This window comes from Notolabrus celidotus, chromosome 13, assembly GCF_009762535.1.
Source record: "Notolabrus celidotus isolate fNotCel1 chromosome 13, fNotCel1.pri, whole genome shotgun sequence".
Lineage (NCBI taxonomy): Eukaryota > Metazoa > Chordata > Actinopteri > Labriformes > Labridae > Notolabrus > Notolabrus celidotus.
In genome coordinates this window covers 35,642,350-35,656,165 of record NC_048284.1, presented here as the reverse complement: position 1 = coordinate 35,656,165, position 13,816 = coordinate 35,642,350, and the positions used below count along the sequence as shown (strand labels likewise).

Below are 13,816 nucleotides of genomic sequence, written 5' to 3'. Positions count from 1 at the left end.
CGCCCTCCTGCAGACGGACAAAGCTGTCATCAGCTAACGAAGGAGGAGGAGGAAGAGGAGGAGGACAGGACGTCAGTGTTTCTGTCGTCTGCACAGAGCGTGATGTCTGTTTACAGCACAGAGAGCAGCGTAGTGTGACCTGGTCCAACACGTTCTCCTCTCTGTGTTTTCATACAGCTCAGTGTGTTTGAATGAAGGTCAACTATCAGGACCTTCAGAGACAGCCTCCTATCTGTGGATCTACACATGAGTAGACTGTCTGTCTGTGGGTCCAGCTGCCAGCAGGGCCGTAAATCCCTCGCTCCTAACCAGCAGCAGGATGTAATCCAGGAAGAGGGGAGAGTTCAAGCACAATGGCAGCGACTGACGCAGAGGATGTGAGCAGGTCTGACTGCTGCTGCAGACCCTGGATCAGATCTGACCTCCCTAACGTTCTTATTAGACACTACAGAGGGGCACAACCACAGACACATGAAAACACAGCGGACGTCAGAGAGAGTCTTACCTCGAGTCTGAATGAGATCAATTTCTTTGGTGAGGCAGTCGATGTCGATCTGCAGTAACCGGTTTTTGCATCGTAACTGCTTCATTTCCTCGATCTGAAAGAGAGACCGAGAAGGTTGGTCAGACAGCAGACAGGCAGCGGGGACGCCAGATCATAGGAGGACCGGCCTGTGAGAGGAGATGGATCTGAGAACAGGCTGTCTGAGAGAGGCCAAGCAGGTCGTTATGGAGCGCTCTGATGACGTGCTATAAAACTTAGTCTGATCCTGATGCTCCTCTGCAGCTCTGTGGACCGTCAGTGAAACATGTGTCTCCTCCCCATGTGGAGCCACGCTCAGACTCCCTTCACGCTTCATACCGGAGCAATAGAACTTTCAGAAGAAACATCTACACCAGGAGAACCAACAGGTGAGACACACGCGGTCCTGATATCTCAGGCTGTGACGGTCGGCTGAACACAGTGTGAGCGTGGCTGTCTGAGCAGACTTGTGTTCAGATCCTTCAGGTATCACTAAGCTGGACCTGCTCAGAGGGGGGCTGGAGATCTACAACAGGCTGCATGAAGCTTTCTCTAAATTTGATGAGCACGTTTCAAGTGTTTCTACATTTAAGAAGTCAACATGAGCATTTTTAAACTGTGATGAACCTGGATTACACTTTTCAATTCACAGCGTTTATGAAACAAAGAAGAAGAGCCCTGTTTCTGTCTCGCTCTTCCTCCTTTCCTCTAACTCTGGTTTCATCACTCGTCCGTCGCTCTGAGGCGGCAAAGGTGGACATCAGTGGCACAGATCTATGACCAAGTCGGGTCCAGAGCAGCTCCGCTTGTAAATAACACTGAGGCTCAGAAACCGGGCCAGTTAACCCTAGGGCTGGGCTATAACTCGATAACGATAATTATTGTGGTATAATTTTCTCTATATGAATATATAAAAATGTTCGATAAAAATTTGATACAAATAAACCTGTAATTACACCCCCCAACCACTGGAAAAGGAGGGGGGCCAGTGAGCCTTAAATGCTAGTTGCCACTCAACCATAGACAGAAGAAGAAGACGGCATTGAACAGCCAATCATGTTGCAGGTTGAGAGGTAGGCGGGGCTTAAAGACGTTCGGAGTGGAATGTATACACAGCTGAGACGAGCGACAGCGACACTGAAGAAAACTCAAAGCAGAGTCGTTAGTCTGACACTGAGTCGACTCTGTGTTAACTATTAACTTCATACACTTCATTAAATCTACTTTCAGGATGTGGGTAAAGGAAGAGCACAGAGACAACTTCTGCTGTGAACACGTTTAATGTCCACCATGACTGTAGGACAACTGAACACTGAATAACCATGATGCATTCACTGCACTGTGGGAAACAACATCACTCTGCCTGTAACCTTTAGTAATCTTAAAGGGGAGAGCACAACTCAAAACAATACTCTATAAAGTGATACACAGAATACAGTTTAATGTATCTGTGTTGTAAATCTAAATCAAATTATGCAAATTACGTTAACTTGAGAAAAATCAGAATCTACAAACTAAAACTTCACAAAAATCTCATCTTCCATTAAAGACCTGCTTCCTGTTAGCACCGTCAGAAGATAAGATAAGATAGTCCTTTATTCGTCCCACTACAGGGACATTTAAGTGTTACAGCAGCAAAGTAAACAGTGCAAAAAGTAGAAAGCAAACAAGAGCGTATAAAATATCAATTATTAAAAAGTTAGTAGCAATTCAAATTAAAGAGGTAAAAATAAGCATATCTTACAACATATATACACAACTAAATAAGTAAATTTACAAATATTTCCAAAACCAATGACGCGGTGAAAATGTGCACAGACTTGTAGCCTATAAACAATATACAGAACAGAACTGGGAAGATGAGTAGAAAGACGTATTGCACATGTAAGAAGAGAAGGATGAACTGAGATGAAGTAATTATTGCACGTTAAAATAGATTGGGGAAATATTGCACTTGAGTCTGTTTGGTGATGTTATTGTTATTGGTTATAGAGTCTGACCACTGCAGGAGGAAAAGACCTGCGATATCTCTCTGTGAGACACCGCAGGTGAAGAAGTCTGTCACTGAACAAGCTTCCTAGTGTTGTTATTGTCTCCTGGAGGGGGTGTGATGTGTTGTCCATCAGAGAAGATAGCTTTGCTATCATCCTCCCGTCAGCCACCACCTCCACAGGGTCCAGAGGGCAGCCCAGGACAGAGCTGAGTTGATGGATTCAAGAAGCTCATCAGAAAACTAAATCCAGATACAAACTAACAAACTGTCTGACTTTACATTTAAGTGAGATAATGATTTGATATTTATTGTGATAATTATCGATAGACTGATAGGAAATATTTTATCGTGATAACATCATTTTCAATATTGTCCAGCACTAGTTAACCCTTTATAGCCTCTCACTGCGTCTGCTGACCCCAGCTGTGAAGACTGAATAACAGCTGACTCAGCACAGAGTGAGGAGCTTCATCTGAGCAGCACGAGGAACAAACCCAGAGCTGTGCAGAGACCAGAAAGGACACGTTCACAGGGTCTCCTCCTGCTCTCACTGTGAACACTGACAGACGGTGAGGGAGTCTGACTCTGCACAACCACAATCACTCTGTGATCAGCAGCTTTCAGGCCGGAGGAGCTGTGATCCATCTTTAGACATCAGCACTTTGATTCCTCCACCCAACAGCACGTCTGATTTATCACGGCTGCACGGTCCTGAGAAGGAGAGCCTGAAACACAGAATCCTCTAGAGGGACTCTCATCAAAACTCGAACAAAACAAAGACCTGATGAGTCAAGTGATGGTCGCACAAATAAGAAATGTTTGAATATTGTTCTGTTGTCACTGGATCCGTTCAGTTCTGCATCTGAGATGCACTATACAAATGAAGCTGCCTTGCCTTGCCTGCCTTAAGACAGACCCACTAGAGGTGTGTGTGTGTGTGTGTGTGTGTGTGTGTGTGTGTGTGTGTGTGTGTGTGTGTGTGTGTGTGTGTGTGTGTGTGTGTGTGTGTGTGTGTGTGTGTGTGTGTGTGTGTGTGAGAGAGAGAGAGAGAGAGAGAATCAGCTTACTGAGGGGATCTGGGAGGCTGAGTTGGATCTCTCCAGTCGTCTCCTCGTCAGGTCGTTCTCCATCTCGTTCACCTCCTCTTTTAGCTTCTCCAGCTTCTTCTTCTTCAGCTCTAGCTCGCGCCACAGCCGGTCCATGCGGGCTTTCTGATGGACCAACAAAGCTGGACACACACACACACACACACACACACCACACACACACACACACACACACACACACACACACACACACACACACACACACACACACACACACACACACACACACACACACACACACACACACACACACACACACACACACACACACACAGTTAGAAATGTATCGCAGCTGTAAAATGTGTGAGACATCATTTGTCCAGGTCAGAATTCTACAGACAAAGATTGAGATCAGCTGATTGAAACATCAACACAGAACCCTGCAGTAACAGAGTCAGGGTGCAGGTCTTCATGGTGCCAGAGCAGACCCTGTGCTCAGGAGATCTGTTTCACCCACATGATGTGCTGCAGTGTGTTTCCCATAACGTCCCGCTGCCTCTGCTGGCAGGTTCCAACACCTCCTGACAGACAGGCAGCCATGATGGACCACGCCCTCCCTCTGCTTTACAAACCCGTTAGAATGTCTCATACTGAAACCCTGATCAGACTGAAGACCAAGTCTCTCCAGGATCAACGTGACAAACACCAGCATACCTTCAAGCAAACACCTTTACAAGCAGCTTAATGATCAGAGAGTCTCACTTTAAAGATCCATTTACAAACAGCATCCTTTGTTCACTCAGTTCAAAGATCATCAGTTTAAACTCTCTGACACTTCATCTTTGTGTCCTGCTGTGTTTCTAGCTTTGTGTTTTTAAAGGAAGTCTTTTTATTTCAATAATATGAATCTGGTTCCTCCTGTATGTTTGTCAAGTTTCAGCATCGTTCACATGTTGCTCTGATGTTCCTCCTCTCCTCAGGCTTAATGACGGACTCTCTCTCTTTATTTTATTACAGATCAAGCAGCAACCTCCGGTCTAAAAACTGAGTCCAAAACAGAAGTGTTAAAAACTGCAGTTCATCAAGGATCCGCTTGAGGCTGGCTCCAGAAGTACCGGAAACCACATACACACCAATTCAAAGGAGACGATCTTTACAGCAGAAATAAACATGTTTACAGTCTGGTTCAAAAGACCAGTGGAGTCTGGATAGATTATTTCTTGATCGGCACACATTGTGAGGGGGGTGAATTTTTACATAACGTGGCAATTTCAAAGATATTGAGATTATGAGTCTTCCAATGAGAGGCACAGCTGACTTGATTGACAGGTGGGAACACTGTAGCTGTTGGCTAGGAGAATCAAGGCCCGCCTCTTTATCTCACAATCACTCGACAGCAGCAATATGGCTGCCGCTGACGATTGGCCTTAAAACAGCGCTTCAGAAACAGATGGGTGACGTCACGGAGACTACGTCCATTAGTTATACAGGATATTATTACAGCTGGAAACACATTAGCTTTGTTTCTCTCTCTCTCTCTCATTAATTTAATATTTTGTGTGTCAGCATGTTATCATAAAGCTTCAACATGCACCAGGATTGTAGAGGATTACATATTGATAATAAAAGAGTAGAAATAAAATAAAATGAACCAAATATTGACTAAGGCAGAGACACAGAGGGGAGAGCTCATAATAACCTGACAGGCTTCAGTCAGGTCATGTAAACAGCTTGTCATATTAATAACTGTTTCAGACCTGTAAATGGTATTGAAAGAGACAAAGGTCTATAATGAATAAACTCATGAAATACTTAAATCATCTCTCTCTCTCTCTTCATCTCCCTCTATCCCTCTCTCCAACACGGTCTCAGCAGATGTGTGTCTAACATGAGTCTGGTCCTGCTGGAGGTTTCTGCATGTTAAAGGAAGTTTGTCCTTGCCACTGTAACTTGCTAAATGCTGCAAAGTGCTCTGGTCATGGTGGATTAAGATGTCATATCATGTCCTTATGTTGCTTTTAGTAATTTTTAATCATATGGTGCTATTTTTACTTTTCTGTTCTTCTCTTCTTTGTTTGTTTGTTTGTTTGTATGTTTGTGTTTTGGTTTCTCCTCTACCTTCTTACTTTCATTTTATTTTACTCATTTTTATCTTTGTTTAATCATGATCTTTTTAGGGAGCCTTTTTAACATCTGGCAGGGGACTACGGATGTAAACTAGCCTTTTGGCTAACTCTGGCATATTTACAGAAATGTTAATTGATATGCATGGTCCTTTTAAATAATAAAACATTAAAACATCAGACTGAGTCCTGTCTGTAAGATGGGACTGGATCTTATCCGGTCTTGATGTTGGATCTCTGTTAATAATAGAACATAGAGTACGGTCTAGACCTGCTCTATTTGTAAAGAGTCTGAGGAGAACATTTGTTGTGATTTGGTGCTTTATAAATAAAGATTGATTGATTGAACTGGAGCAGACTGTTGTGTTAAAATAATTCATGATTCTAAAATGAGAGTTTAGCTGAACATCAAACGTCCCTCTGACTTCATGAGCATCAGACTAACATGTTAATGATGACACTTTAAATCATCCAGGAAGTAGCAGACATTAATCCTTTAAATGAAATAATCCCCCTTTAGACAGTTTCATGACAGACTGGTACATAAGAATACTCCAGAATACAATAACATGTTTGTCTCTACGTGTTCGGAGGAAGGACCCTCAAAAACTGTTGGTAAATTGAATTAATGCTTAATAACCTGGATTATCGTGAAACAGGGATTATTTCTCTGACAATAATCCCAGCAACAAGAGCTCCATAGGTTGCATCCCTCGGGCTGAGCACATCTCTCTTCACCCATCACTGTGGATCTGATTTATTTACAGCAGCTCACCTAAGTCACTCTGAAGACCTCCTCTAATGAAGGACTCTCACTGGTTTTAGGTCCTGCTTTTATTTAGGGTGCTGACTGACATGACAGTAAAATGCTCACATGACAGAGCTCCACACGTTTGCTTCTCTAAACGTTAAGGAGGGTCCAGCTGAACGATGATCATGGTCCTCTCTCAGGGGCCTGCTGGTTTCCTGAGTATGATCAGTTTTTAGTTAGAGCAGGAGGACTTAACTGATCCATCTCTCTGGAACTCACACTCTGCCTGCTGGAGTCACTCTCACTGACTTTAGCAGAAGCTCAGCGTGCACTTACTCACAGTGAACCACAACAACAGCACTGAGCATGTGTGAATGATGATGCTGAGTTTGAGGCAGTAGTTTTTCTGAGGTTTGAACCCTGGACACGGTGAGTGAGACCTGATCCTGGGAGGGTGATCCTGCAGCTGAAGCCCCTCTCAGTGGTAGGGACTGTGGGATCCACAGCTGGTTACTTGCATGTAAAACAGAGAAAAGCCCAAAAAAGGCAACAGCAGTGTGCTCTGACAGGTGTGACTCACAGCCCAGGATCTGGGCGTCTCGGGGGTCGTCAGAGCAAACACAGCGTTTAATGTGGAGGACTCACAGCGCAGTCATCCTCACGGAGCCGCTCAGCAGCGCTGCCTGCCTCTGACACACGCACAGAGCAGCTTCTGCACTGAATGAACACACTGACAGCGAGCACACTCGGTTTGGATCGAGAGTTCAGTTACAGTCAGTGTTATGGAAAGAGACTTTTAAAACCACACAGCACACTTAGAGGAAAATCGCTCTCTCTTGGCAGGAACCATCGGAAAAAGCATTTCAACCAGCTGCTGGCAGCAACACGTGAACCGGGTTCTGAACGATGGGTCAGAGAAGCTCTTATCGTTCTGTACTTCTTAGCTTCTTCAGATGAACCATACATCCCATAAATATTAAAGCAAACAGCTGATTCATGGAACCGCTGTGGACCAGAGGAAACTCTTTCTGCACACCTGTCTGGTCTATGTGGGAACACCGCAGGAACTCAAACAAGACCGCAAAAACAACCAAAGAGGATCAGACATCAGAGCTCCAGACCGGCACACGCTGGTCACATTGACACGGTGGATTAAATCATCAACAGCCCTGCTGCAGTCCACAACTACCCACCTCTGTACCTTTAAGACTTCGCCCTATCATACAGATCACCTTATATTTTACAATTTACCTTCATCCCTCTTCTTTTCAAACATAGAAATGTTTCTGTGCTCACTGATGGAGTTGATTCTTTTTGTCATTTCTTCTTTTTCACATTTTTGAATTAAAGACATCAAATGATCATTGGATCCTGGAGTCTGAATGAGTCGCAGTTGGAAGAAGGTCTGAAACCACTTCATACGGGGGACAGAGATTGGGCTGCAGCAGGATAGATCTCATGAGTGCACTGACAGAACTCCAGTCTGAGAGGCATCTTCATGCACACCGTCTGACTCTGCATTTACACGGACTGACTGACGGACTGACTGACTGACATAATCTGGATGTGTCTGAGATTATCTCTGAGGATGACTCACCTTGTGTGTATGCTGCATCATCAGAGCCCATGCTGAGTCTGCGGGGCTCACTCGGCCTCTCCCTGTGTGGGGACAGCGGGTCTGAGAGATGGAGGGGGTCTGGCTCCACAAAGTGGTGGTCTGAGGGGAGGCTGAGGAGGTTGTTGGGCTCAAACGTAGGCGAAACCACTCCAGGGGACACAGCGGGGGGCTTATTGGGGGACACTGTAATTTTAAAAGTGTATTTGGTGTTGGGCTGAGTCACCACCACACGTGGGGACGACGCCGTGCCTCCCCCTCCTACAGATGTGCGAGACTTGGGAGGGTGGTGGTGGATGTAGGCGGGGCCCATGCTGACTTGGCCCCCCATGTTCCTGGCCCCTGAAGGCCCCTGCAGGGGAGGGTTGGCTGAGATGTAGACTGTGGGAGGGTTTCTGCCTCCGCTGTCGTCACCCGAGGCGTTGGCAGAAATGTAAAACTTTGGCTGGGAGCGGGAGCCGGCCGGAGCCATGGCGGCCTCTTCGGAGGGGGTGGTAGCAGCAGTAGGCGGGCTGGCAGAGATGTAAACAGTGGGCTGGCTGCGGCTCAGGCCCGGGCATCCGATGGAAAGAGGGGCGGTGGGGACGGTCGCCACCCCGGTGGAAGTTGAGGAAGAGGACGGGCAGGAGGAGGAGGTGGAGGAGGACCGCGGGCCGCTGCCGGTCCGCAGCACGGCCGTCGTGGTCGTTGAGTTGTTCCTCTGAGGAGATTCAAGTTTGATCTCTATCTGGTTCTTCCGCTGGCCTGTGGAGATGTTCTGGATGTTGTACTGACTTATGCTGGACAGAGGGGAGGGCATGATGGAGGAGGCGGAGGACGAGGAGGAGCAGGAGGAGACACCAGAGGAAGAGGCCTGGCTTCCAGTTGGAAGAATGGAGGGCGCCTGCGGGTTTGTTGGGGAGCTGATTGGCATGTAGACATGAGAGGTCTGGTGGCCCTGGGTCTGTGAGGTATGTGAAGAGGAGGCGTGTTGAGGACCGGACCAGGAGCTGGAAAGGCACGTTGGGTGTGAGATCTGGTAGATCTGCTGCTGGGGCTGGGAGGTGGGGCTGTACTGGGCCCTGCCTCCCTGCTGCTGGTTCTGCCGGGTCGTACCGGACTGGCTGACGTAGGGCCTGATGTAGATGGAGTTACCCTGTGGACTGCTAAGGCCCGACTGCGGCCCACCGTGTATGTGCAAAGACGTGGGCGTGTTGCGTCCTGTGTTGATATTTGGGGCCAGCGTGACGGTTATCGGGTTGAAGCGCGGCGTCTGCTGGACGCCCATCGTCGGCCCTTTGACCCCCAGAGGGTAGAGTCCCAGGTGCTGCGGAGGCTGCGGTTTGCGTGTGGGCTCCATCACACCGAAAACATTGAGGCTGGTCGGCACCTGCACAGGAGCTGACTGGGGCTCCTGCTGAAAGAAGTCACTGTTAGGGGCCTGGCTCGTCTGGAGGGGCCCGTCACTCAGGCTGTGGGCGAGAGTCCGACTGCCGTTCATTCTCAGGCCGTCCCGGAGCGGGGCCGCGTGCACATTCTGAGACTGCAGGCCCAGGTTCAGCTGGGTCATGTGATTACGGAGCCGGGTGTAGCTGGGGTCGTCAGAAAAGCTGAGGTTTCCTTCTTCGCTGTAGAGGTAGCCTGGACTGACCTTGGACAGGTACTCACAGCAGGCGTCTAGATTGTTGTTGTTCTGAAAGACAAGAAGGAGACTCACTGTCAGAGGAGAGTCTACAGGTGAGCTCTGACAGAAGAAGAGTGCTACTGAATTAAACAACAGAAGAAGAAGCAGACACTAGCCACTGTCACAGGTATCTCTGACTCACCTGTAAAACACACTGGGAGACAACAACCTCAGGGACTTCAGGGAACTTCTGGCGCAGGTCATGCAAAACCTGAATGTCAATCTGCTGGCTTCCCTGGGCCATTCGTGTGTCGCCAGGTCAGGACAGCTTCCTTCTTCGATTCGCTGGGCGTCAGTGGAGGCAGCACGCAACCTTCATCGTGAACACATTCTGATTTCACACAAGAAGACAGAAAACAAGGAGTAAGAACAGCACTTCATCAGGTATCATCTTCATCGTGACAGCACACACACACAGGGCACACGTTAGAGGGACCAAGGAAGCCTGATAGGGAGCAGGAGCAGAGACGGGAGCAGAGACGAGAGCAGAGACGGGAGCAGGGACGGGAGCAGGGACGGGAGCAGAGACGGGAGCAGAGACGAGAGCAGGAACGAGAGCAGAGACGGGAGCAGGGACGGGAGCAGGGACGGGAGCAGGGACGGGAGCAGATGTGGTCTGATGCAGCTCCACTTCATCAGTCAGACATCTTAGGTTTTCATTCAGCTTTCAGGGATCCAGCTCAGAGCTGGGGGGGGACGGGGACGAGGACGGGGATGACTCTCCTCAGAGCGCACAGGACCTGAACCCACCTCATGGACTACACAGCAGCATTGTTTTGTTGTTTATTCATCGTATATGTAAACAACTTTATTCAAACACTAAGTTGACTTGTTCTGCTATTGGATGTTTTGCTTTCCTTCACTCAAACATGTCCAGGGATTCAACCTGCCCCCCCCTCAGGTACACACTCACCTGGGACTACAAACTGAGACATGCTACAGAGCTGTGATGAGGACTGGAAGAGGACTGCCTCCTGACCACAACCTCTTCACAAACACTCCAGGCTGCCTGCTGGTCTCTCTGCATGCCCACACTGAGTAGTTCTCATACCGCGGGGACAGTGAAGGACTGAAGTAACTCAGAACAAGATTTACAGACACTTTAAAACATTTATTTAACACTGAAGGAGAGTTCAGAGGAACTTCCAGCGCCAGGACGGAGTATTTATCTCCACAGCAGCTGCGCCTCTATCAGAGCCATGAGGATGTGTTTGTCAGAGCCGAGAGGTCGTAAATCGGCTCTGCAAACATCCGCACGGAGCTGATAACAGGAGGAGGAGCTCTCTGAGACGCTCAGCCTTACAGCTCAGTGACCTGCTGTCTGCAGCAGAGATAAGAAACAACTTCGATACACTCCTTGTCACATTCACCCGTTCACACCACAATACATTTATTATTCACTCACTGATGGTAGAGGCTGCTATAGTAAGGGACCATAAGTGTTAATCTCATTAGGTGCATTCTTGTACACCCAGAACTACTTTCCCCTGAACTAAAATGTTCCTGTGCCCCCATTGTTGTCTGCGTTTTGACCGTGGGCTGAAGTCCCGGCTAGATTGTGTAAATCAGGCCAGTGACGTATGGAGAAAAAAAGAAAGTAAATGCACTACACCACCAGACCAGTAGAGGGCAGCAACACAAAGAGGAATGACATTCATCACAGATGACACCATAGAAGCAGACGGACAGGCAGGTATCATTATGAGCAACACAACAGTTAGCCTGTTAGCATGAAGAGACTCAGCTGGTCTGTTTTAGATGGTGCTATATTTCATCACAGATGGATTCACTGAATCAACACGTGAGAGGAGATAAGCACGAGTAGCAAAGACGTTTCAACACGGCTTTAAAATCCTTTTGAACTCAAAAAGTCGTGGCAGAGATCGACCGGTGTTTTGGTTTAAACAGTGACCCTGTTAACTGGAGACTTTCAGCCGGATGCATCCCTCATAAACGTCTTTAGACCATCATTAAATATCTGATGAGGATATTTTGAAATCTTAATAAAAACTAAACTAGTTTGCATTCCCAGGAACTCCCTCTGTGTTTCAACAGCTGTGTAAACTCCACAAACACTGACACGTTCAGCTGAAGGTCTCCAGTTTACAGGGTCACTTTAAAAACCATAACACCGGGAGAGACGCATTCACGGTGGGCTGAGAGAAGACTACTGTTACAAGCTGCTAAATCAAGAGAATCACAGCTTCTTCTTTTGAAAAGTACACACACAATAAAAAAGATAGAACAAATAACAACTAATGAAAGAAAGAGAAATCAAGAGAATCACAGATGTGTGTGATGTTATTGTGGACGGAGGGCGGAATAAAAACACTGCAGTTAATCTACCAATCAGACACGTTCAGCATTGCAGGCCCCGCCCCCTGAAAGTCCCCGGACCTTTGAAAAGTACTACCCCCCTAGCAGGGGCTTTTTAGGGGGGAGATTATCTACCCCTGGACTAAATTTAGACCCTGGGTCCACTGGTTGAAACCCAAGTAGTTCAGGGGTAAAGTTCCTCCAGTAGAAAAAGCACCTATTCATACACATTCACACACCGCAGAACAACCGATGGAGCAGTTTGGGGTTCAGTGTCTTGCTCAAGGACACTTCAGCATGAGACTGCAGGAGCTTCCTCCAGCTCTAAAGTGATCACCGGGGTCAGAAAAGGATTGAGCATCATCTCTGAACTCAAACTGGTTTCAGAAGAAACTCCTTTTCAACATGCGATGACCTCACACATGTTCTGTGATTACAACCCTCAGCCCATCTCAGGGTGTGTGCGGCAGTAACGTCGTGGATGGCGAGCAGAAACAAACCAACTTGAAATGAAATTAATCAAGATACAAGTTCCCTCCACAAGACCAAAGCTTCATGATTGATGATATGCATTAGCTGTTGATGTGAACAGTTACCACAGGAATCTCAAATGGCACCTGCTGGTCCTAATCTACATCCGACTGTGGAGTCTCACTTACAAGAAGCACACCTCTCACATCAAGTCCCAACCAGAGGATAGTGATCACGAGTGAAGAGCAGTAAAGCAGGTGAAGTCCACATAAAGTGACAGGATATAACTCCCCATAGAGCTGTCAGAGTCAGATCAATGTACCTGTTGAGTGTACATGTCAAGAGGAACCACCCTGCACAGAGCCAGAGTCCAGTCCTTTATTCAGGCTCCGAAAGCTGGGCAGCTCCGCCATTGTGGGAAAGGAAACTCACTACTTGGCAGCTAACCCAGTCACAGGTCAACAGTGTGGTCGGATTGTTTCCTGGCTTCAAAAACAAAAAGGTCCACACCTCTTAACTGTGCGTAATTATAGGCCTGCAGAAGGTCCATGTGAGGGGGCGGCTCTGAGGGGGGCAGATTAGCCCCCGCCGTCCCTGGAGGCGCTGGTGGAACAGAGCCCAAGGCAGCACAGATAGAGACAAAGCTGCTATTGCTGAGGCTGTTACTCACTGTGCCAAATCATTGACCCACAGACCCACACTCACTTCTGGAGGTAGCAGGCTTGCTACGTCACATCAATGGGCTCATTCAGCCGTACTCTGTGAATCCACCTCAACACGTCCAAAACAACTCAAGACCAAATCAAATGTGGACAAATCACCAACAGGAGCCTTGCACAGAAACAGAAGCAGGGCACCTGAAGCTCAGGCTACTGTGATAGTCTGCAGAGCACTGGTAAACAAAGAGGCTATACATCACAGAGGACAAGAGGCACACGTCTAAATGTCAAGCTGGTTTCTCCTCAGCATGCAAAGACTGGACGCTCTGATCAGAGCACAGATCTCCACAAAGACTCTCCCATCAAACCCCAAAGAGACGCTTCAATATGAAGCACAAAGGATCAGTGAGAGCGCAGTGAGCTTCAATCAGGGTTGCAGCTCTGCAGATTTAGGTTACAGATCTGCAACTTTAGGATGCAGCTCTGCAACTTTAGGATGCAGCACTGCAGATTTAGGTTGTAGCTCTGCAGATTTAGGGTTTCAACTCTGCAGCTCTAGGTTGCAGCTCTGCGGGTTAGGTTGCAGCTCTGCAGGTTTAGGTTGCAGCTCTGCAGATTTAGGTTGCAACTCTGCAGATTTAGGTTGCAGCTCTGCA

The 13,816-nt window shown here is 47.5% G+C and overlaps 1 protein-coding gene across 1 annotated transcript in view; it reads right to left on the bottom strand.

The window, feature by feature from the left end:
• Window positions 1-505: 505 nt before the first annotated feature.
• Window positions 506-13,816, bottom strand: part of tab2 (TGF-beta activated kinase 1 (MAP3K7) binding protein 2) — a gene marked incomplete at its 3' end in the record, with an annotated part of 40,982 nt that continues 27,671 nt past the window's right edge. Inside the window, exons 2-5 of the mRNA XM_034699916.1 lie at window positions 9,857-10,045; window positions 8,034-9,723; window positions 3,584-3,744; window positions 506-599 (exon numbers count right to left, since the gene is read on the bottom strand). Coding sequence (XP_034555807.1) covers window positions 506-599; window positions 3,584-3,744; window positions 8,034-9,723; window positions 9,857-9,958 — 2,047 coding nt within the window. The remainder of the gene's footprint in view (window positions 600-3,583; window positions 3,745-8,033; window positions 9,724-9,856; window positions 10,046-13,816) is intronic.